General features: G+C 45.2%; 2 protein-coding genes across 5 annotated transcripts in view; both read left to right on the top strand.

The window, feature by feature from the left end:
* ZFAND6 (zinc finger AN1-type containing 6) overlaps nucleotides 1-4,858 on the top strand; it is a 36,357-nt gene extending 31,499 nt beyond the window's left edge. For all 4 annotated transcript variants that reach the window (XM_066195964.1, XM_066195962.1, XM_066195963.1 and 1 more), the window contains 2 exons: nucleotides 3,174-3,287; nucleotides 3,876-4,858. In XM_066195964.1, the coding sequence (XP_066052061.1) occupies nucleotides 3,174-3,287; nucleotides 3,876-4,024 (263 nt within the window). In that variant the 3' untranslated portion in view covers nucleotides 4,025-4,858. The remainder of the gene's footprint in view (nucleotides 1-3,173; nucleotides 3,288-3,875) is intronic.
* A 2,977-nt stretch (nucleotides 4,859-7,835) lies between these two features.
* On the top strand, nucleotides 7,836-24,731 carry FAH (fumarylacetoacetate hydrolase). The gene is made up of 14 exons (XM_066196159.1): nucleotides 7,836-8,024; nucleotides 10,317-10,427; nucleotides 11,050-11,171; nucleotides 12,282-12,331; nucleotides 13,803-13,893; nucleotides 14,417-14,514; nucleotides 14,773-14,825; nucleotides 16,231-16,330; nucleotides 16,998-17,128; nucleotides 17,865-17,940; nucleotides 18,538-18,584; nucleotides 19,611-19,712; nucleotides 20,714-20,831; nucleotides 24,511-24,731. The coding sequence occupies exons 1-14, from the start codon at nucleotides 7,944-7,946 to the stop codon at nucleotides 24,588-24,590; spliced, it is 1,260 nt and encodes a 419-aa protein (XP_066052256.1). The 5' UTR covers nucleotides 7,836-7,943; the 3' UTR covers nucleotides 24,591-24,731.
* Nucleotides 24,732-25,080: the final 349 nt, after the last annotated feature.

Here is a 25,080-nt window from a genome sequence, read left to right as displayed (position 1 = left end):
AGTCACCTGATTTTGTGCATATCTGGATTTTAGTGAGGTTAAGTTCAAAACAGTTAAGTTCAAATCCAGTTTTATCAGGGTTAGCTCAGTAGACATGTTGGCTTAGTAGACAGTACTGGAAAGGAATTGATGGATGCTTCTCACTTCTGTGATAGTACCAGGGACTCAGAGGTAGAGTATGATTATGATACAAGTGTATAAAATAATGCAGGATACCCTGATATTACTGGGTGAATGCTCCAGGGAGAGAGGAAACATTCAACAGAAAGATTTAAAACTACATTCTGTGGGTGAGTGCGCTCTTACTTAATTTGTCACTTCCTAACATTGAAACAGTGTATTTTAGGCTGATTATGTCAGTTCAAAATGTTCATAAGTAGTGATACTCTCTTTTGGATTAACTTCACATTTCACTCCTCTGGAGGTGTGGGGGTTCTTCTTCCTAGGCCTAGTGAAATGCCCTTAAGAAGTGAATGTAGCTGTTCATGCTCTTCTGTAGGAATGAAAAACCTTTCTCTTTTAAAATCTCTGCCCAGTAATGCAGGGGTGATGAATGTAAAACATCCAGAGAGAGAAGAGGTGAGGCACTGGGTTTCCTGCTGCACACACAGAGCTGTGCTGTGCCTGCAGGGGTGCAGAGGCTGGAGTGCATTTTATCATGTGGATGCTGTTTTTGTGGTCAGTCAGAGCACACTGAAGCTCAGGCAGGGGTTGGCTCAAGCAAAGCAATAGGAAAAGCTTGTGCCTTTAGGAGGAAATCCTGGCTCTGCTTGTTTTGGTCAGCTAGGAACACATTCTGTAAATCAGGGAACTTGTAGTGGCCAGCCCAACTTGTCAACTCCAGAAATATATGCATGTTCATTATTTACTCCTTTTTGGTTAGTTAGCAGCTTGTACTGGTGCTGCCAGGGCTTCTGTTCTTTGGCTGCAGGCAGGGCTGGGCCTGGGGGAAGGGAGGACTTGGTTCAAGGAAAGCAGGCAGCAGCATCCTGGAATCCAGGTGAAGTCCAGCAGTTGGGAGTGGCTGCAACATATTTTCTGCATTCGCCAAGCTGGGCAGTATTGCATCTTACCTGGCTTTGTTCTGCTGTGGTCATCACAGGTAGCTTATAGACTGAACACTGGCACTTGGTCATCTAAAGTGGTTGGGATATTTGTGATTATAATAAAGATTTTGGTTCAAATCTCTGACTTCTATTCAAAAGCAAATTGAGACCTAAAATTTATGGTTACTACAGTAGATACAAAGGAACTTGTGCAGTAGAAGAATCTTCCCACTCAGTTCTACACTGAGCAGCCGCTCTTAAATATTTTTAAACCTTTTTAATGTGAGAGCCATACGCACAAAGAAAATGTAAGTAAGGGTGTATGAGAGCCTTGTTATGCAGGGAAGAGTGCCAGTTTTTCCTAAATTTAGCTAATAGTTACAGAGGCTCTTAGTGAAACTTACATTGAGGTAACTGGATTTTGCTACAACAGGAAATGCAAGCTGGAGAACGTTGGCTCATGGCATGAATGTGTCTTAATGAATTAATAAACTATGCAATAGCTGTTTTGTGTAAAACTACAAAAGTTCATTTGAGTAAGTCTTACTCCTTCTGGTACTTATCTCACCTCTTTTAGTCCTTGCTGATTTTGGTTCTTACCTTGCAATCATTTTGATATTATGCCCACTCAGAAATGTGCCCTTTAAGAGCCATTTAAAGCCATTGAACCGTTTTTTCTTTTTTTGCAAAGTATAATTGTTATAAATTTCGGGACAAAGGGAAGCTTTGCTTGTAACATAGATGGTGACTTAGAAGGGTTTAATAGACCATGTATAATAGTATCTTTGCTAGATTAACCTGTGGAATATACTGTCCCCTCAGGCAAAGTCTTTGCTGGTGATCAGGTATCTTGCTATCCACTGATGTTGCTTAGTACAATGTTTTGCTACATAGCAAAACTGATGAGTGCCCTTTCCTTAAAAAAAAAAAAAAGATCAGAATAGCAGCACATGAAAAACCTCACTGGATTTGTCATGCAGAAGAGCTGTCAGCTGGTGAAGAGCTAGCACAGAACTGCATCTGACAGTCTCTGACAAACAAAAGTCCAGCTGCACAGAGATGCCTGCAGCTTTTTCCCTGACAAATGTCTGAGCTTGCTCTTGTATTCCCTTCCTTACAGCAGTGGTTCTAGCTCTGCTTTCATCCACACTCCTCCCAGCTGGAGCTTGCTTTTGTTCTTTGCTGCAAATACTCCCAACTTCTGTGTATCTTACTCACTGGAGACTTGTCCTGCTGTGGTCTAGCTATGTCTGGTAGGCAGAGGTTGGCTCTTAGCCCTTCTTGAAGTGAAGTTGGGTTTTTTTGTTTCTATTTCTGTGTTGTAATGTGAGGAATGTGCAAATACTTGAGGAAAACTAGCCAACTTCTATTTTTACTTGACTCAGGCAAATCCTACTATTACTTGTTCGTACTCTCCCACACAACCTGTAACCTGTTTCTTTTAGAAGTGAGAGAACACTAAAGTAGGTTTGAAAGATGCCTTAGGAGAAATGTCTTTAAAATTAGGTTTTTACCTGCTTCCTCCTGGGCTCCAGGACAGTGTAGTTCCACCCTGTAAGTCTGGTCTCTTGAGCTGGTGTTTCTTACCCCAGGTAGTGACTGTGTCCTGTGTAGGCTTTTTCTAGGTGTGCAAGAGCAGCAGCATCACAGTTGTAGAGATTGTTCAGAAACGCTGTGTTTTGTGTGGCTTCCATGTTGCAGTCTTCAACAAAAATAATGTTGATTCAGGTTTTGAACAAGGTTGTTTGGCTCAACTGATCCTATTACACAGAGTGGTTCTTGCAAGCAGATTTTGGGAACTGGATGAGTAACACTGTGGGGAAACATTTGGCTGTTGGATCTTCTTCCCAGATCTGACAGTGCTGAATCTTGCTGTTAAACCTAATGTTTATTCCTTTGGTTGTTTTTGTGGTATTTGCAAGCATTTGGTGAGTTCTTTTCTTAAATTATATCAAAGGTTTAGAAGAAGCAGGTTCCAGTCACTGTGGAGAGACCAATGCACTTCAGATATGGAAGCTGCAGCAAAATGGCCAAATGTACAACATGGGCTTTAGATTATTGTAGTACATAAAAGGGGAGAGACAGACTTTTTTTCTCCTCTGTTCTTACTAACTTTTTTAATGTCAGCTTCAGTGTCAGAGAATGCAGAGCCTACACCTGAAGAACAGGACAAGTCACTTGACAAACCAAAACAGAAAAAGAATCGTTGTTTCATGTGCAGGAAGAAGGTTGGACTGACTGGTAAGAAATACTGATTTCAGTTTCCTTAGGCTTGTTTAGGCTTTGGCCCTTGGAAATGTTATCTTAAAGGGAAAATGGGGCTTGGTCATTTGACACTGATTTGAAATGACAGTCAAAGGTGCTTTCAGCTGACTCTTACTAGATTAGTCATTCATGTATCATTTTGTTTTTCAGCCTCCTGTCTTAAAGCGAAGTTCATAATTCCAAGTACTTCCTTTTGGAAGTCTACTTAGCTAAGGAATTGGATGATGGCTTGCTGCCATTCACTTTGCAGTGGTCCAGTGAAAGGGCCTGAATTTTGGAGGGTGAAGATTCATAAACATAGCACAAAAGAGCAGGAGTTTTCTAGGAATGTTCTGTGCTACAGTGTCATGAAAAAAAGAAAGAATGGTCAAGTCAAATCTTGCTGTAATCACTTAAAAATGTATTACTTGTGATTCTTATGCTTTCTGCAGCAGAGGCTCTTTGGCTGATTGATTGACACTGGTGACTGAGATTTATTGCTAGTGAGTGAATACATTCAGGATTTAAAGCAAACCAGTGTAATGAAGAATGTTGAAATGTCTAAGCTGCTGTTTCTGTCCACAGGGTTCGAATGTCGGTGTGGGAACGTTTACTGTGGAATGCACCGTTACTCAGATGTACACAGTTGCTCTTACAATTACAAAGCTGATGCTGCTGAGAAAATCAGAAAAGAGAATCCTGTAGTTGTTGGGGAAAAGATCCAGAAGATCTGAACTGCTGCTTCTGCTGGAATACAAAAATCTTCTGACCATCTGCAGATTAAATTGACTTGAGCTTTTTTCCTTAGTCATCAGGAACGTAGAGCAGTGTATCTTGCCTAGACCTTTTAATCATGCATGTCATCAGATGAATAGATTTTTTTTGTTTTCGTTTTTGGTTTTTTTTTTTTTGTTTTGAAAATGACTCTGAACATTATTTTCATTGCAGTTTTCTGTGGCTGAAGACTTAAGTAAACTTTACAAGTATTATCCTTTAAGATCATTTTAATTTTAGTTGAGTGCAGAGGGCTTTTATAACAAACATGGAGAAAATATTGGAGGGCTGTGCTTTTCCAGGATAAAACATGCATGCGTTAACTTTGCAGTTTATTTTCTTGTTGTATATAGCTTTTCTCTGCAGCACAATTTCCTTTTTTTTTTTTTTTTTTATTGATAATGCCTTGTATGGCACAACTAGTTATCAGTAACTGAATGTATTTTAATCATTATGGCTGCTTCTGGTTTTTTTTCCCATTAACGAGAGGTTATACATGTTCGCATATTAGCTTGTTTGCACCCTCTACCTATTTATGTATGAATCATTTGTAATGAGAGTGTGTGCTGAGATTGTGTGGGGTTTTTTGTTGTTTTCTTTTTTTTTTTAAATTGGGGTTTGTTTTTGTGTGTGTGGGGGGAAGGCTGTATGCACTTCATTGACTGCAGTTTTCATTGGGATTACATCCATCAGTTTGTCTGTACACAAATATGAAGAATGATCTGAAGTATCTGTGCTGTATTTATGTTTATCCACGTCTTAACTTTGATTAAATAAAATTTGAAAAAATCCAAGCCCCTGTGGCTGTCACTGGCATATGTAAGTTGGACTTCCCTTGCTTTATTTTAATGGGGACCTTCCATTACTTTCCTTAAAGTGTATTTCTTCATGGCTATCGTCTACCCAATGCCAGCTAAATGCTGATGAGTTTTATCTTTTCACCTGTAACTGCCAGAGACACTGCAGTTTCCAGACTTTGTCTGTTGATTCTGCCTAGAGAGCTCTCCATGCTTCCTGTGCAGCACATCTCTTGGGCAGGAATTTGGGGCATTTGTGACATTGTGGCAGTGTACTTCAGTTGGGCCAGACCTAAAGGTGAAAACTGATTTGGCCATGAGTAGGCTGTGGAGTCACATGTGTGATTCTAGGAAATGGTGCTATGGGATTTGGGATCCGCCGTCTGACAGATGACCCTGACACTGTTGGAGGAGTTCTTTGCTTGTCTTGTGAGGGTGCTCAATAAGTTTCTTTCTTCAAGGCTGCCTGTCCTGAGATCAAAGTCTGTGCCTCAACCCAGGTCATCTCCATAACTTAAAGGTGGTTTATGTAGTGCCATGGAAACTTCAGCCAGTGTTGCTTGTCACCAAACTTAACAGTATTAACTACTAATAAAGAATCACCAGCTCCTCTCCAGATGGTCCTGATCTGCAGTTGAAATCTCACTGAGTGACTTGCTGCTGCCTTGGAGTATTTGTGAAACAAATGTGATTGTGCAGCTTTATTTAAAACATTAAATTTTTAATCAAAGCTGGCTCCATCCTTTAAAGTTCGGAATGCTCTTTAGAAGCTATGGCTGGCAATTAGTAGATAAAGTACTACATTTAGGATATAAAGTGTGCAACAGAAGGAGCTTTCTCTGGTAGTTACAGAAAGTAATCTGCAAGACCAAATAATAAATGAAGTAGCTTGTGCTTGCAGAAATGGCCTAACCACAATCTATGAAGCGCATGGAATTTATAGTAAAGGAAGGAAGGAATAAATAACTTATTGGCAAGTTTCAGTAATGGTCTGCCTTATCACGGGTCAGAGATCCTGTATTTCCTCAAAGTATTTGCTAAACTTCCTCTTACACAGCACAGAGCATGGAAGAGCGGCAGTGTCACCTTTGGTGGGTGTTTCTGTTTGCTTTCCTCTTTGCTGCTACTTCCCTATTCTCTAATCCTTTTCACTTTGGTTCCTCCCTCTTCCCTATTTCTGGTCTCTCTCTTTTCCTAAGCATATCCTTTTCTCTCTCCTCTGTGCCCTCTTCACCCATCTACCTTTCACCTGACAGTGATGTTGCTGGGCCAGACAGAGAGAAGACACCCTAGACTTCACAGGGCAGGGAAGAACCTGTTACATTTGTGTGTTCTGGTGCCTGAAAGAAGAGTAAGGTACAAGAAAAGTATTCACATACTTCCTTGACCACCCCACCAGTCATGAAGCAACTGCTCTTCTGGCTCTTGATTACACAGTAGGATACTCACCTGGCAGTGTCCATCATGAAGCAGAACCACATTGGGGAGTTTTGCTTCCACACTGTCCCTTCTCCAAGCCATCTAATAAACCTCCTTTGGTCTGGCTGGTGCAGGGGGCTCAGAGTTAATATTGAAGGAGTTTATGGTCCTGTTGTATAAACTTACATTTAGATTGGATGTCCACCTTTCCGTGACACTTGAGAATTGTGTGTCGTGTTTGTTTGCTTTAGCAGTGGCCCTGCATTATCCTGGTGGTTGATCTGCACTTCAGTCTGTATTTTGTGTCAGCTTGAGGTTAGCAGATTAACATTTTATTTAACACCAGCACATTCACAGCGCTACAAATGCTTGAGTGAATGTGTCTCCTCACGTTGGACACTACTGGAACAGGTTTTCAACATGATTTTGTTTCAGTTTTGGAATAAGCAGGTTCTATGGCCCAGATCCTATAATCTGTCCACAAAACATCTCATTGTGTTTAAAACAGTCCAACATTTCCAGCAGTTGGGAAATTCTACAGGAAATCTTCCAAAAGCTAGGCATTGTGATGTTTAAATTAGACCCCTTTTCAAACAGCACCTTGTGAGCTTGTGTCTCAACGAGCGAGCAGCTGTCACAGGCGATGCTCTTGTATCATCTTGCACTGAGTCTCTGGCTGTACCATTTGCTGCATTTCTTCTAATGACTCCTCTGCTGAAAACATTTAAAGAAAGTGTTGAGCAGCAAATCAACTCTTTGGCTTGGCAATCACAAGCGTCTTCCTGTTTTTATTGGAAAGATGTGGCCTTTGTGATTTAGTTCTAATTTCAGGGATGTTCCCTCACTGGTTTCTACTTCTGACAATGAGTGAATTTTGTCCTGCAAGTGGGAGAAAGCTGGGACTTGGAGCAGAAGCACCAGCATCCCTGTTCTTTATGGTTGCACATACGTCTCTGATTTTAAGGTGTTGGAACTATCTGGAGACAATGGAAGAACTCAACAAGGTGCAGCAGCATTGCAAAACTAAAAACCACAGAAGTGCAGTTTCAGGTGTGAATCGTGCAACTTCCCAAGGGCTGGTGAGCTTGTGGTGGGAGAATCAGTGTGGACATAATCATTTCACTGGGGCCCTGGCGCATAAGTGACCCCTCCAAAGTTAAACCAGGGCAGTTACCTCTGGTCTTAGAGCTGCTGGATCCTTCACCCGCAGCGAGTTACCTGTTAGGAACACCTCAGTTTCATGTGAGGGTTTGTAAAATTATGGAAGTGTTAAGGTTGGAAAAGACCTCCAAGAACATCCAGCCCAGCTGCTAACCCAGCGCTGCCAAGTCCACCCCTAAATTAACTGCCACATCTGAACATCTCTTAAATACCTCCAGGAAAGGTAACTGTGAGCAGGAAGACCCCATTTCACCAGGTCACTGCCTGGCTGGCAACAATTAACAGCTGCTGACTCAGGCAAACCTCTGGCACTGATTAACCATTGCCAGGGACCAGGTAGAGGGGTGGGATGGTGAGGGAGCGGCGATTGGTTTGTGTCTGGGGACAGAGGGTGGGATTTGATGCTCTGCTCCGGGTTCCACCACCTGGAGAGGATCTTCCTCCACAGAAGGGGCGTAGTGCCTAGGAGCTGTGTGTAAGCAGGGACTGCTCAGGGCTCAGCATGTCTTTCATCCAGGTAGACAAGGACTCAGATTTTCCTCTCCAAAACCTCCCCTATGGGGTTTTCTCCACGCAGGAGGAGGTGAGTAACAGGGAACTTTGTTCTTGGGTGTTTTAATTGTTCCAGGGCTATGAGAGAGCAGAATTTCCCAGCAGTGTGGGATAAAGGAAGACTTCCCAGCCTGAGACACTCATGGGCTTCCTGACCTGATGGCAAAGCTGTAGCTGCCACACTGTCTTTTTCTTTAGTGTGGTTTATTTTGATTACAGCTTCTTTGAAACTGCACAAAAGAAATCAGAAGTGTTAATACTGATGAGATGTAAGTTGGCTAAAATGTACAGTAGTTCTTGTGTGGTTTTGGTCATTTTTGTGACATCATTAAATCTATGACCCTTCCATTCCCTATGTGGAGGCACAGCACATTTCACACTCAGTTTCTTTATTTTTAACTCAGTCTTTCATTTTCTTTGTGACTGTAATCACACCATCACCCTTAAGAAGCCCCATTAACTACTCCTCTTGGGGAGTTTTGTTGGTGGCTGTCAAAGCATTCAACCAGGGCACCAAATGTGTTTTACATGTTTTTGTACATGTTTTTTTTACATGTTTTTGCAGCTGACCTGATGTGTTCTATTGGGTGTATGTTTATGCAATGCTGCATTAAATGTGTGCAAATGTGTCATGTTTAAAGCTGGACCCAAAGCCTGCAGTTTGAGCCAGCTCCAGGCCTTCTCTTTTATGATCACGTAAGAAAATGTGGCTCAGCCTTTCTGCCAAGGAGGTAGCTCCCAGTTCCCAATTTTCATGAGATCTGAGCCCAGCTGGGCTGAACCTCACACCTCTGAGTGCCTGATGGGATGAAGCTCCAGAGATGTGTCCTCCTGGAGAAAAACAAGCCAAGAGCTGCTTCTCAGAAGGAAAAAGTGGAGAATTTATTTGTCATTGCTTATGGAAACTTCGTGATTATCTCCTGGTTTCTGCTAGTTGTCCATGTAGATTTAAAAAAAACCCGAAACAAAACCACAGAAGATTGTGTTTTCTGATGTGATATTTTCCAAAGATAAAATGAGATGATGCATTTAATCTATTCCTAAATGTGCATGCTGTTATCTAGCAAGTTTGGATTATTCTTCTGCCTTCCCCAGTAACTGTTCTCTGAAAAAAAATCTTCACTCAGATCCTGTGAAATGACAGGCAAGAAATTATTTGAGAAATTATTTAGGAGAATAATATTCTGGTAGTACCTGAATGATTTAATGATTTCAGGCTAAAACAATTGGTGTCATTCCTGACTATCCCAGTTACAAATTAACCTGATATGACCTTTAGCTTTTGGGTTTTTTTCCTGCAGGAATGTTTGCTGAATAAATACTGACTACCACATCTGGAATCTTGTTTGGAAATTAAAGGTTGAAAAATAGGTTTAATAGCATGGATCTTTGAAGACAGTTATTTTGGTGAGCCGCTTCTTGGAGTGGCTGTAATAATTTGTGTCTATTTGCCCAAAGACACACATAATGGAGGCTGTGGTGTGTTTTTTGCCTCGTGCAGCTGCCGTGGGTCTGTCGGTGCTGCTGCCCCGCCGTCGCCGCTGGCTCCAGGGCATGAACAGGAGCTTTGTCTCCTGGACTGCATCTGTCACATTTCCCCATGTGTGGGATGCTGTTCCTGCAGCCAGGATCCAGCAGGGATCCAGGCTGGGCTCAGCATGCGGGTCCTGGGCTCCTCGTGTGGTGTGAGGATGGCGATGTAGGGCAGCCTCATCCGACGTGGCACAGAAATCATGTGCCTGAGCATGGTGTGCTCCCTGGTATCACCAGGGGAGTCCAGAGCACCCTCAGTCCTCTTAGGAGGAGCTAGGGTGCCGAAATGCCCGTTTCTCCAGTGGCATGCCCACAGGGATGGAATTCATCCTGCTGATAGCGTCTCTATGCTTCTGTTTCCTGTTTATAGAAGGAGCAGTAGTGTTTTCCTACTTGACAGCATATTGCAGATGTATGGGCTTATTCTGCAATGCTTGTCATTAATGAGGGGTGTTAATGAGCAAGTCAGTCTCTTTCTGGGGGAAAGAGGGCAGGGAGAGAAACCTCTGCTTGTTGTGCTGTCCTTTCTCCAAAATATGGTGATGAGGCTCTTTTCACCCCTCAAGGTCTGCAGGGAGTCTGCAGTGATGCTCTCTCCACAGGGTTTAACATTTTTCAGCAGCCAGACTCAGACTGGCTCTTGATGGTCCATTGCTGTGGTACCAGACCTTTGTCTTGGATGGGTTCAGCTCTCTGTGGTCACTTTCTTCCCCTATGCCCTCTTTGGGGCAGTTTTGGGTACAAGCACAAACTCTTCTTCTCTTTCCCCCTCCTCTTGCTGCTTTTGCAGCCTCGGCACAGGCTTGGGGTAGCAATTGGAGAGCAGATTTTGGATCTCAGCGTCATTAAACATCTTTTCAACGGACCAGCTCTTGCCAAACACCAGCATGTCTTTGACCAGGTATTTATCAGAGTCTGTTCTAATTTCCACACACATATTAAAAATATTCCATAAGGTGCTTTAGCAACTTGTGGTGAGATAATGAACATGAACTGGAAATAGGTTGTCAGGTGAGTTCTGGTAGAGCAAAAACCATCACAGGTGTGATAGCAGGGAGAGCAAGGGCATCAGGCATCCAAAGGTCATTTTCCAGGAAAGTGTCATCAGCCTTTGGCAAAGCAGGTGTATGACATGAAGCCTAAATGTTAATTCACTCCTGCTTGTGCCTTCAACTCTCCATGGATGGGATATTAATGATGGGGAGGTTTTGTTAAAGATAAAGGTGAATGCAAACGACCTTTGGCCACAGCTGGTTGAGATATCAAAGCCACCAGGACCTGCAGTGGTGTGTTAGGATGGGGTGATGCGAACACGCAGCAGGTCCTGCTGCAGAGGATTTGTGGGGTGTGGATGGGGGTGTGGGCAGCTATGGGCAGGGGGATGGATGGTCTGGGCAGCCACAGCCTCATAACCCCGGCCATGGGCATGCAACACTGGGATAAGAGTGTGGGACATCTTCCTGCATGTGAAGGATAAGCAAATTGTGCTCATTTCTTTCCCCCCACCTCTGTGTCACTGTCAGCCCACCCTGAATGCCTTCATGGGGCTGGGCCGGCCAGCGTGGACCGAGGCCAGGGTTTTCCTCCAAAAGCTGCTGTCGGCTGGAGAGCCCACCCTGAGGGACAACACGGAGCTGAGGAGAAGGTGAGGGAGCAGAGGGTGGCTGCAGGCACAGGGAGGCGTCACCTGAGTGACAGGGCACCAAAACCAACAGTCTCACGTGGCCACCTGCCTCCTACGTGGGAATTAGCTGGGGTTTGTGCACATCGAGTGCTTCCTTCTCTTAATTACGTAAAGATTAATCTCTGATTAATCCTGTGACTGCCCGCAGATCCAGGGTGTCACCTTCCACGTGGAAACTGCGAGCTCTGCCCTGGGTGTGTCCAGACCTGCTGCCTCTCTGTGGGGCCGAGCAGGGCTGCCCACACAGGTGAGGGCTGGGCTGGTCCTCTCACCACAGCCCCTCCACCATGGCTTTCCATGGAGACATGGCTTCAAGGGTCTCCACCTCTCCCCCCTCCCCTCTGCCCCCCTCCCTGCCTGTCACACCTGGAGCAGACATGGGCAGACCCCCCCCCCCCCAGTTTGTCCTCGGCCACCACTTGACTTTGCTAAAACTGTGGTCACAAATTGCCTTCAGATTTGGGGCCATGCAGCGGTGTAGGGGCAGGAGAGGAGGACTGTGCTCTGTTCTGTGCTGTGCTGCTGGAAAACATGTGTGTCCATTAATCCCACACCTCTCGTTTGTCCCCAGTGATGCTTTAAGCACCACAAGTGCCTGCCCTGGCAGCAAGCAGTTGTTCCTCCCTGTCCTGCCAGGGGGATTGGAAGGATTTAGGCTCTCATGAGCAGGAGAGGGGCTGAACTGCTGCTTGCCACGTGGATTTTCCCTGAACAGAGCCAGCAGCTCAAATCAGACAGCCCAGGAGCCACATGAACTCATCCTTCCCATGCAGCAGAGGCAGTGGTGTCCTGGGCACAGGGGTCTCTCTGTGCCCCTTGGGAATCCAGCCAGCCCCAGGGATGCCCCCTCCCCACTCACACCCTGCTCCTTTTGGTCCAGCCATCCCAGTAACAGCAGCCTGTGTAGTCACCACCTTTTCTGCCAGGTGTTTTTTGTTTGTTTGTTTTCTGCAAGGTTTTGCAAACTAAATTAAGGAAGGAGCTGGGAGAGCAAGTCAGCCTCTTCCATGCTTCTTTATGGGTGGGAGCTGCAAGCTTTCCAAGATCTGAAGGCATCGTTTTTTATTTCAGAGCATTTGTACCTCAAGCCTGTGCGACGATGCACCTGCCTGCTCACATTGGTGAGTCCCCCGCAGCCAAGGGCTCCTTGGTGCTGCCCTGTGCTCCCACAGCCAGCAGCTACTTCATTTTCAGCTTGCCCAGACAGACAGATCATAGCTGTGACAGGGAATGGGCTTTGCAGCAGCCAGAAGTAGATTACTGTACGTAATGAAAGGTAGGCGCTGTCTGTGGCACAAGAATAAAAGCATGAGGAAGCTCAATAGCAGCCAGAGCACTCCTGGATGCAATTTCCACTAAATCAGGGGTGTCTGGTGGTACATAACTCCTGTCATCAGATTGGCATCACCAAAGGCCTTTGTGACTAGAGCCAGGAAAGAAACACTTGTTCAGTTTCCAACAATTTCCCCTTTTGCCATCAGAAAATAATTCAGATTTCTGAGGCAGATACTCCAGCACAGCCTCACAAACAAGCAGGAGTTTCCACCCCCAGACCATTAGTCTGCATCCCAGATCATGCCCCCACTCCCATGAGGTCATGGACTCTTTCGGGATTGCGATATTCATATAAGCATATATATAAGCATTTCCTGTTTTTAGCAGGAATTTGTATTTGGACCCAAACCAACTTGATCAAAGTCACTTGAGGGCATGACCTTCATAGAGGCAGGGATGTGAACTTGCCCATTTGCTATCCAAGCTCTGTTCTGAGTTGGCTTTTGCCTCCCACGGGGCACAGCCCTGGTTTGGGACAAAGTCCAGCCTGTCCCAGAGGAACCATGAGAAGTTTCCATAGGTGTGATGCCTTCCTGAGAACAGTTTCAGGTTGAGCATGTCTTGTCAGAAAATTGCTGGCTCCTGGCTCCCGTGAGCGCTGGGAAGGTACTGCCCTGCTGTGACCGAGCCGTATCACACAGACACAAGGCATTTAGGATTCCACAGCACTGATGTGTAGGTCTATCCTGTGCGGGTTCTTGCTTCTCCTGAGCGACTGTGTCCTCCTCTGGGAGGCTGGAACTGCAGGGGATAACTTACTCCTGGAGCCGCTGGATAACTCACCGAGCTCACTAACCAACATCATGCAAAGACACCCTCCCAATTTGTGTTTTCCCCTCCTCTCCTGTGTTTTCCCGTGGATCCGGAGGGATGGAGCTGTTAGCAGGAATGGCAGCAGAGGGCAGCAGATGTCCTGAGTATCGCCCGAGTCCCTGCGCCGGGTACCGCCGGCTGGAGGAAAAGCAGGGGGAATTGCCTTGCCTCTGGAAAGGGGGCTGCTGCTTTATGTCCTGCGTTTTCCCTCCTCTTCTCTACCCGAGACTTAGAAAAAAAAAAAAAAGCCGCCATTTTTGTCTGCATAATTTATAGGTGAACTGTTAATCACCCCTTTATGCTATTAATGACATCCCCGAGTGCTCTCCCTGTCTCCCTTTCTGCTCCTTTCATTGCCAGCAGCCCGTGATGTGCTTCAGCCTCTGCAGATGAGGGACTTTGCTGCCACTGATCCCTATTTTATGGCTTTTTTTCCTCGTGCAGGAGATTACACTGACTTCTATTCTTCACGCCAACATGCCACAAACGTTGGGATCATGTTCAGGGGGAAGGAGAACGCTCTGATGCCAAACTGGTGGGTGGCTTGGATTATTCTCTAGTGCAGTATTGCTTTTCAGGCTTGTCTGTACATATACAGGATGTTTAAAAGGTCTGAGTAGTTTTTCAGGATCACACTGGTTTCAGTTCATAGCAGATGAGAATCAGTGCTGTCCAGAGTTCAATACCAGAACCAAAGTCCACACGCTCCCAGCCTCAGCTGAATCTGCATTGCCACAGTGCAGTGGCCACACCAGTTACTGTGCAGCCCCCCAGTTCAAAGACAAATGTACCTAATAGATTAGGTTTTGCTGAGTGCCAAGAGAGCAGGGTTTAAGAATTAATTGGAGCAGTGGCACAGAAGTGCATTAAGACTGCATCAGCGCTTTGGATTACATTTCACTTCCATCCTTATATCAGAGCAAGGTGCTGAGGTCTGTGCCCATGTACACAGAGCTCCTTCTCCCTGTACCTCACACTCCCGTGGTGCTTCCACCCCAAAAAGCTGCTCTGGCACACACACAAAAGCTAACCCAGGCACCCTGGTGCTCTTTCCCAAGGCTGCACTTACCTGTGGGTTACCACGGCCGGGCATCGTCTGTTGTGGTGTCTGGGACGCCCATTCGGAGACCTGTGGGACAAACCAAACCTGACAATGGTGAGTCTCTGGGAGAATTTTAACACGAATTCTTGTTTCTTTTATTCTTTAATTTTGCTCCACATCATAGAGTAGTGGAGTGGAAGGGTCTGGGACGCCTTGCCTAAAGCCCATCCTGGGGTCCGGGCAAGAGAAAGCCCTGGTTTGAGTCCACCTTCTGGTCCATGCCAAGCAGCACCAGCTGCTGTTTCTTCTGGCCATTACTTCTATTTTCCTAGCTGCCTTCCTGATGTAAAATATTCTTTCTTCTACCCACAGATAAACCTCCAGTGTTTGGTGCTTGTAAACGTCTGGATATTGAGTTAGAAATGGTGAGAGAGTTTTTTTTCTCCTTGTGACTTAAAAAATGTTAAAATAGAAACAGGGAAGAAGGGGTGGATTTAGCTCCTTCTGAACTGAGTGTCCCATAAGGTCCATTCCTGTGCTCGTCTCTGAGCCATCAGTGCTGCAGGCAGTAAAGATTTCTGTGGAACAAATCTTTGCTTTGGATAAGGAGCAAGATGCCTTAGCCCATTGGGAGGTTTGCTCATACAGCTCTCAGGCTGGAAAAAACTCACCTGGCCGAAGCTGAGCACCAGTGGTGTAGTCAGGCAGCAGAATTCTTTTCATCAGCCACCATAGCCTGTTTCCTGATCATCAGTTATCTCTGCACTGCAGACAGGATCTATCAAAGGACGCTGGGCTTTGGGAAGTCCAGGCTGTCTGTACTTTGTGCTAGAGCAGAGGAAGCTCTGAGTTCTTGGCAGCGGGATTCAAACTCCTGATTCTCCTGCATGGAAAGTTAAAACCTGTGCTGTGGGTGTTGTAAAGAAACACGGTGGGAAGGCACATCACGCTGTGGCTTAGTGTGGTCCAGAAGGGAGTGCTTCATAGGATTGTATTAAGATTTATATCATTTTAATGGCATATAATTTTGGTATGTTTTATTCCAGATTTTTTCCCTTAAAACAAAAAAAAAAGTTGTGGAAGAAGTGTAATATTGATGGAAACAGTTATAAAAATGTAGTGAAAGTCTTTAATGTTGTGTGCTTTGCCCATCAGTGCTATAAGGGGAGATGCAGAACCATAAAGTGGGGTTCCCATAAAGTGGGGTTCCTGTGGTGTTGCCATAGCTCTGCTTTCCAGCCTGAGTTCTACTGCTGCCTGCTGCAAGAAAAGAAGGGAAAACTTCTCTACTGTAGACAGAAAGAGACAACTGAGGTTCCCTATGAAACCCTCTCATGTGCAGGCTGTGGATTCCTAAGGGAATGTGTGCAGGCACCCAGTTCATGGCCTACTTTACTTAGTGGGCACATTTCTCCACCTGCCTGTCCTTCCCCACTGTCTCATCAGGCTCCAGCCACATTCAGTATCCCCTTGGATGACTTTAAACTCCTTCCTGTTCACTGTCTGCAGAAAACAGTCCCTTCAGTGGGCAAACCTGTTCTGCATCCGGACTGTAATTAGGAGGGACCGTTTTTCCTCCTGCATTTTGACAACATCGTGCCCTTGTTTAGTGCCTGTCTCTTAGCAACACAGAGCTCTTAAGTAATTCAAGCCTGCCAGCTTCATGGAAGGGAAGAAAAGGGGAGTAGGCCATGGGTTTTGTCCAAATGTGTGTGGGAAATGGTACAAAACTCATCCTGCCCAGCCTCTGTTGCTGCTGTCTGTAACCCTCTGTGCAGCAAAGATTTTTAGCTTCAAAAGCATAACCGGAATTCTGCTTTTTGATTTCAGGCGTTCTTTGTAGGTCCTGGAAACAAGTATGGGGAGCCCATTCCCATCAGCAGGGCCCAGGAGCATATCTTTGGGATGGTCCTGATGAATGACTGGAGCGGTAACTGGCTGTGGGGTCTGCCTGGAGAGGGGGTTACAGCACCAGGGGAAACCCTAGACAGGCATCACTTACATATTTTAATGGTAGAATCACTGAAACCACGGGGTGAAAATGAAGTGTTGCCTGTGTTTTTCAGTGTCTGTATCAATCCATCTCTGATCAATTAGTGAAACCAGAAATTGCTGCCTAATGAAGATTTATTTACTTATGAAAGAGCTAATATCAGTCTAGTTTCTTCTCTGCAGGGGTGGAGGAGTCCTAGAATGGTGATAGCAAGGATGGTGATTCATTTCAATGTCAGGGAAAGGAAAAGAATTTGGCAATCACAAATCCCTCAGTCTCTTCAAAGATTTAGCTTGTTGAAATTCTTCCTATGACTGGCAAAGACCATTAGCTGGGTATAAAAGGAATAATTAAAGTGGGGGTAAAAATACTGGTTATATGGGGATGATCTGGTTTGTTTTACTTATTACTGATTTATAATCCTAATCTAGCTGATCCAGGAAAACTGGGTTGAAAATGGATGGATTTAAACTAGGATTTGGGCACAAAAACTAGAAAAGGCAGGGGGAAGCAATTTCAATTAATGTTACTCTTTCACAGGTCTGATGGATATGCAGTTCCTAGGATATGTTTAACTGCATTGCTTTGAATATTCTCTTCCCAGCCCGTGACATCCAGAAGTGGGAATATGTTCCTCTGGGTCCTTTCCTGAGCAAAAGCCTTGGCACAACCATCTCTCCCTGGGTTGTCACCATGGATGCTCTCATGCCATTTGTGTTGCCCAACCCTGTCCAGGTCAGCAAGAGAAAAGGTTGAAATAAAGGAAAGCAGTGCTACAAAAATGGCAGCAGAGTTGAACGGTCCCATCAGTAGAAATCACTGAGCTGCATCCATGCCAAGGGTTGTCTCCATGGAATTTACAGTTGTGATTCTGCTTCTGAGCAGATGAGGGCAACCAGGGCCCTCTGAGTTCAAGTGCTCATTGATGTCACTGGCGCTGGCACATGTACTGTCATCCTGCTTGAGCGGGGCAAAAAAATCATCTTTAAAACACCTGGAAAATAAACTATTCAGAGCTTTTCTGGGTCTTTGGTAACACTTAGCATCCAGTAAGTGGTGGAGAAAGGGTGGAGTCAAGCCAGAACAAGCATTGTTCAAGCATTTCCTGTTGTCTACATTATGTAGGTGGTTAAAATGATAACAGAGTCTTGTAGAAACCTCACCATCTTCTCTGTGCAGGCACAGAGCAAAGGTGTGCTGGCACTCTATTTGTGATGGATCAACATCCGTGCTGAAATGATGGGCATGGCCTTTGTAAACCTTGTGCAGACAAAGGAATTGGATTATATGGATATCATGTCTGTTCAGAAAGATCTTTAAAAGTGTATGCATGAGACCAAGCAAAGCAATAATCTGACCAGTGAGAATGTGCAGCACAGGCTGGGTACACCAATACTCACTGAAATGTCTTGTGGATTTTTAAATTTCTTTTTGTTTATAAAACACTATGATGTGTTTTATGTGCTTTTAGGACCCTAAGCCGCTGCCCTACCTTCAGGATAAAGAGCCCTACACTTTTGACATCAAGCTCTTTGTTGCTATTAAAGGTATGGCAAAGCTGAGCGGGTTGAAAAGCTGGAATTACCAATTAAATATTCTGGCACCACCACGACTTTCAGACACTTTGCTCTGGACTCTGGGCTCCTTCTTTTCCTGCTTTGCCTAGATTGCCTCTGTCAGAGAAAGAGGCAGAACTGCTCCTACTCCCAGCTGGCTGTGCAGCAAGGTGCCAAGCAGGGAATGCCCCTCAGGTGGTCAGCTTCCCTTGAGGAGGGTCTCTGAGGGTCTCCTTGCACAGGCAGGGGTCATGAGGGCATGGAATGAGCAGATTTGTGTGGGATCCAGATGTTAACCCAACTCAGTCCCCATCTTATGGCCCAGTTGACCACTGGGTCCAGGTGTTTCTCCCCTAGGAGAGCAGAGATAGGACATGGGCAGCTTGATGCTGCTCCAGTGCAATCCGCACACTTGTTTTCTACATAATCCCAGTCTTCATAGCAATAGAAAATGGTATTACTGGTTTCTCCCTAGGGATTACAGTGATAAAAGAAGTCTCCATCCATCTGTAAAATAAAAAGACTCCAACATCATTCATCCAACACAAAAAAATTACTTCTCTCTTTCTTACTCTTTATTTTCTGCAGGAGAAGGAATGAGTGCGCCAACTACTATATGCAGATCCAATTTCAAGGTAAGACTCCAGTATCTTTTGTTTATTTGCAATCTTGCTTATGCCATCAGCTCCAGCCCAGGCAATTTCAAACACTGCTTTTTACATTAGACTCATAGAATAGAGTCATAGAATCACTAAGGTTGGAAAAGACCTCCAAGATCATCGAGTCCAAATGTTAACCCAGCACTGCCAAGTCCGTGACTAAACCATGTCCCTCACATCCACACACCTTTTGAACACTTCCAGGGATGGTGAATCCACCACTTCCCTGAGCAGTCCATTCCAGTGCAGCTGAAGATCTGATCTGAGTGTCTGCACAGGAGACAGAGGGGAATTTTCAAAAAAATGAAAAACACTCAGGTGTTTCCACCATTGGAAGATGGTGATAGTTCCTCCCTGTGAGGTGGAAACACCTAAATGCTTGATGAAGGGGACAGCTCTTTCTGCTGCTCAGTTTGGGGTGCTCAGAGCATCCTTAGCTCTGTGCCCATTTGGCAGGGAGCCATGACAACAGAGGACCACAGGAAGAGGAAATTGCCTCTTGCAACACAGCTCTGCAGTCACAGCTCTAATTTAGATGCCACTCACTGCTGCCAGCCTGGGTCTGCCCCATCCCCTCTGTGGGCAGCGTGGTGGCTCTGCCTCCACCCACTCATTGAAGCCAGGAGATCTGTGTGCCAGCTGCAGCAATTCTCAATCAATTTTATATTCACATTTGGCTCTTTGCATAGCAATTACCTTAATCAGTAAATCAGTAGTCAGCAAATCGGTAATAAGTAGATTTTTCTACAAGGCTGTTAAAATACTGGGTGTGATCATGGAGCCTGGGTCAGCAGTACTGGTCTTAGAGAGGAAGAAGAGGAAAAATTACATCCAGCTGAAATTAAAGAACAAAATTAAGGGACTAAATTGCACGCTAGAGTGTGGGTTTTATGAATGCCATAGGCCAGGGCACATGACTCCATTCTGCATTGCCTAATGGCCCACCAGAGAAGTTTGTCCTTGGTTGCTTCCATGCTTTAGCCCCTCTTCTCCTTCCCCCAGCACATGTACTGGACCATGAAACAGCAGCTGGCTCATCATTCCATCAATGGCTGCAACCTCAGACCTGGAGACCTCCTGGCCTCTGGCACCATCAGTGGACCTGTAAGTGTTGAAACAATGATAGCCACTGGTGAGCAACTCAAACCCAACAGAGCAGGACTTGGGGCTAAACCCTTCCTGATCCGAGCACCATGAAACCATCTGCCGTTCTTTCCCAGGCACTCTGGCGTGCTGCTTTGGTAGCCCCAAATTCACAGTGAGAAGTGGTTTGGTTTGGTAGAGTTTTTATTTGGCTGTTTTTTTATGTTGTTGAGTTTTGGGGTTTTGATCTCTCCCGTACTTTTTTCCCTAAGAACTATTTTACAACAGATGCAAATTAACATCTGTCTGGAAGCGTCCTCACAATCCATTTACCCTCTATGAAATGCAGCTTTTTATTTCTGAAAGGAATGTAGAAGGTGCCTGGGTATAACTTTTAGTTTCTTCCATGAAGTTGGAGCCAGCTTCACAAGCTGTTACTCCCCTTGAGCTGCCATTTGGACAGTGGCTGCAGTATTTGGGCAACTCTCACTTTCTGAATCACCAAATACAAATCCTGTCCATGCTGGCACAAAGACAGCCTCAGGTAAGTTGCTTGCAAGCTGGGATGCCTGTACTTCACTTTTGAGCATTTCTGAGTGCTTTTTGAATCTTCAGATTATTGTATTGCAGAATTACATAAAAGACTCAAAAACACCAGCTTTGCTCTTCTGAAGAACAAAATGTAATTAAAAATCTGAAACATGACTACATACTAGCACTGGTTTTGTAGAAGTCTCCTCCACTTGTTTCCATTCTTGCTGTGGCAGACCCAAACTGCTTTAACAGGTTGAACACTATGTTAAATACACCAGATAACAGCTGTAAGCATCACTGCTTAACAGCCAGCAAGAAATTAAAATGCAAAGTCAGGAAAAAGACCCAATGTATCAATGAATTAAATCAACAGCAACACTCTGTTCTGTAAAGGTAGTGTACTTGTGTGTCTGCTCCCAGCAGCAAGAAGCTGGAAACAGCAAGAAAGATACTAAAAAATGATTATTTTTTATGAACTCTTGCTGCAGGAACCTGAGAGCTTTGGCTCCATGCTGGAGCTGTCCTGGAATGGAACAAAAGAAATCCCTCTTGGCAGTGGACAGTCTCGTAAATTCCTGCAGGATGGAGATGAAGTAATTTTGACAGGTAATGGCTCAAAAACTGCTCTTACTCTGCAGCAAGTACACATTTCCATAGGTTGATCCCAGCAGGACGAGCACCTGGTGTGGAGCTGGGATATTCTATACATACCTGCCATGCAAGCACAGCTGCTTCCATCCTACCTGTGAGGAGGCTAAAGCAGCTGGATGGATATTTCCCTGCTATAAATGCTTTCTAGATTAGATTATTTGCTTTACTAAGTCCTTACTGCTCTTGCTATGCCACTGTATGAGCAACAAGGAGATGATGGAGGTAGGTTTGCTTTTACGGGTAAAAATACCCCAGGACTAGGAGCAGTTGATGAATTGTTTCCACTACAGTCCAAGTTTGCATGTGGAGCAGAGCTTGGCAAATGCTAAAAAAAGTTATTTTTCAAATAATATTTCATTTGTAACCCAGGCATATTAAATGTTGCAAATCAAGTATGTGGGAAACAGCATGAAGCCTTCCAGAGCAGCTGACCAGCTCTCCTCTGAAAAGGGCTCTGCTTGAGAGCTTTTTCATGCTGAGATGTGGTTCTAGTTTTTATCTTGATAATCTGAGGATTTTATGAATTAAAATCTACCACGGTGTTTTGTGATCTAAATCCCACTCCTACTTCTTTTTAACCCAAAGCCTAGTGCAAAACAAATCTATTTTTTCCTTTCCTCTCATCTTTGTGGCTTTGAGGTGGCAAGTATTTGGCAAGAACAGCCAAGAGAAACTTTTGTTTCAAGCCTCCAATATCTTTGCTCTGTGACCTACTGGGATTTTAGGGAATGTCCTGTAGGATGTTGTGTGTCACCAGCTGCGATCCAGCCAGTGCCACACCTGGCCCTGAGCAGCTCCATCCTGCTGATGTGATCAGAGATATCTGCACAGGAACAAAGGGCTCAAACAATGGGAAAAGACTCCACAGGTGTGACTGAGGGCAGAGAAAATGTGAGTGACAAACACCTGGGCAGCTTCTTCACACTGTGATGCTGATATGTGCCACATACCTGGGCCTGCTCAATCCAACCAGGACTCCCAGGATTATTGACAAAACAATTCAAAATTGTAATCGATTTTTTTCTGAAACAAATTTAAGAGAAGCCAAGAATTTTCTGTGATTAAAAGAAAAAAAAAAAAAAAAAAGTAATGTATGTATTCCAGTCCCCTGGCAATGACTCTGTAGTGGTTTTGGTGGTGCTGCAGCCAGAGCCCCAGTGCCTCCTGCCTGGCAGCCCACCCAATAGCCTTGAAAATCATGCTTCTGTGAGCTGCTGCCAGTTTGACAGAGGAAAATGCTGAGACAACTGGAGATTGAGATGTGCTACAGAGTCACAGATGATGAACCTGAGAAGTACCCAGTGCCTCTGACATCCTTCAGCCTCCCAACAGCCCCGTGACTGCTCATGCTGCAGTATGGAGGCATCTGGACTGCTCTCTGCAGGCTCCCCATACATCCAGGGACACTCCTCCAGCAATCCAAAGTCCCACACTGCCCTCCAGAGTCCCCAGTCTCCCTCCAGTAGCTATGCCAGGAGCCCTAAATTAGGGTACAGTGAGGGATGATGAACATCCCTGTGGGGTTACACACTCATTTCCCTTTTGGCAAGGTGCACCTGGCAGTTTGGGAGCTGCTGGCAGGGGGAGCCAGCTTCGGGACAAAGCGGACCAGCCCATGAGCCATGCTCTTCATGCCCAGGATGAGCTATGTTAATTCATTAAATCTGAATTCTGAATGTCTTTAATCTTCAAAAACGGCATGATGGCATTGCTGCTATGCTGGGGGACAGCAGTGGGACACTCCCATGTTAATCAAGCTGCTGGCCTATTTCACACTAGCACAGTTTGTGACAGGGCATTGCAAAGAGCCAGGGGCTGCTGGGGCTGTCTGCTGGGACAGTTTGGGAGCTGCTCCTATTTATTTAGTGATGTATGGCAGGTCCAGGGCCTTAAGGCACCCTTGGGGCAGGGCTGGTGCATTCCATCCTCTCCCAAGGCGCTGCCATTAGCTCTTACCAAGTGCTCAACGCATCATTTCTGGTTTCCTGTTTCAACTTTGTATTCTTGCTTCCCATGTGGGACCTATTTCAGAGACCTAAAGCATAAAATGAGAGAAATATATTTCTCCCAAGGAGTGTCTCAGGGAAGGGAGCATGGCAGGGTAAGGGCTCCTGGTGGTGTTGGCAGCTGCCTGCAAAAACCCTTGGCACACACAGAGCTCAGGCCAGGGCTGCTGGCAGCACAGGGCTTGCTTTGTTCAGTGTGCTGCTCCTTGGTGCTGCTCTAAATTGTGCCTGACAGCAGGGATAACCAAACTGGACTGAAATAATCAGCTGCTGCTCAAAGGAAAGCTGGCAGTGAAGCCTAATGAGTCAAATGGAAGCTGAGCTGAGCTGAGCCTTACAGTGCCTTACTCCACTGCTGCTGAAGGATGAGGATCACCTGGCAGATACCAGGACGGCGTCTGTGGCTTTACACAAGCACTTAGAGACACCAAAGTCCTTGGAAAACTTAACTTCAGCCTGGCTGAGAGAGCTGCACTGTGGGCTCAAGCTGCCAGGGTCTCTCTTTGTGCTGCAGTAACTTTGGCTGCCCTGCAGCCTGAGCCCACCCTTTCTCTTCCTCAGGGAAGTTTTCCACTGATCTGTGCTAAGGGTGAGAATTAGGGTCTATTCTGTTGAGCTCCTGCTTGGCTTCTTGAAGGCAGCTGATTTTTATCACATGCAGGTGATTTATTCCATCAGGAAATTCCATCTCTAACTATGAAATCAGCCCTTAAAATGCAGCATGTGCCACTTGTCCTTCCTTTGATCAGCTGCTGTAGCAGAAGGAAGCTACAGTAGGTCTCCTCAGCTGTTCTTGCCAGAGCAGACTTCTCAGATGGGCCAGGAGGCCCTGGTTGTGTCCCCTCCCCTGCTTTGCCTTCAGCTTTGCTGGTAGCTGCTGTTGGTGAAGCAGCTTGTCTGGCCCATGGCACCAAGAAGAGCTGCAGCATCCCTGTCCCAATGTCATCTCCTCCATCACACAGGACTAGGGGGAGACTGGAGTCATCCCATAGTCAGAGATGCTGTCACAGTCCCATGAGTTCTGCAGCAGCAGCAGCAGCAGCAGAGCTTCCACACCCTCTTATGTAACAGAGGATTAATGAGAACTTGGAGCCAGATGCTGAATTTCTCATGGAACTAAACCACTTGACTTTAGCAAGTAAAACAGCCTCTGCAAGGGTAGGTCCTGCTGTTTGAGGGGGTTTAATGACTGCCTTTCTGGCTGCCAGCATCCTGATATCCCAAGAGCAGCCCTGATGCTGCAGAAAGAGAATCCAGATTTATTTGATTAATTGCAGGGCTGGGCCAGGCAGTGAATCAGTTTGCCAGGTAGATTGATGGTGCTGCAGGTTAGGTTTGAAAACAGAAATATTGCTGGCACATCTTGTTTGTTCTTTGATCAATTCACTGAACTTGCATATTGCTGTGTTTAACAGTTTGTGCTTCTTTTTTTTCTCATATTTCTGGGATAAACTCTTCCAGGTGTTTGTTTTTTTGGGGTTTTTTTTGGGTTTTTTTTTTCTTCCTCCCCCCTCCCCCCCCCCATTGCACATCTGAAATGTTTTCACCTCGTTTCAGTCTCTTTATGCCTTTTTTCATTTTTATTCCTGGCAAAATCCAACAAACTGTGTGTTGTTTTCTGTCCCTAGGTTACTGCCAGGGCAACGGCTACCGTGTGGGATTTGGCCAGTGCTCAGGAAAAATCCTTCCAGCCCTGTCCCATCCATGAGGACTGGAGCAACGTGACATCCAAGGAGGAACCCTCCTCCCACCTCTGCCAGCCATTCTGCTTTATTCAGATGTATTATTTTTATATCAGTGATTGTAATCTGATCTGTTTTTAATTATCAATAAATATCTTAAAGGTGAATGTGGCTCTCTGGTGTGATAAGAAAAGGATTTCAACGCTAGCTTAAAATTCTCAGAATATGAATAAGATGATTGAAATGGAAAGTGAGATTATTAACTCTTCTACCATATTAATGTGTTTTTTTTCTCATAATTATAAGAAGAGGCTTTCAAGTAAGCTTAAATATTCAGAGTACTAGGCTGATGATAAGAGCTGAGGTTCCATGCTGACTTCCTTTTTTCACAGTGTTAATATGCTGGAGGTGAAATCCTGAAGGCGACTTGCATAGGGATATTAAAACTTGTAGACCTTCCTGAGCAAGAGTTTCATGACTGTGCCCTAAAATAAATTGCAAGAAAGCAATTTGGAA

This window comes from Chamaea fasciata, unplaced genomic scaffold, assembly GCF_029207755.1.
Source record: "Chamaea fasciata isolate MVZ Bird 193981 ecotype frontalis unplaced genomic scaffold, bChaFas1.0.hap1 SCAF_14, whole genome shotgun sequence".
In the NCBI taxonomy this organism is placed as follows: Eukaryota; Metazoa; Chordata; class Aves; order Passeriformes; family Sylviidae; genus Chamaea; species Chamaea fasciata.
The sequence above is the reverse complement of the archived record's forward strand: the minus strand, read 5'-3'. Positions and strand labels throughout refer to the sequence as shown.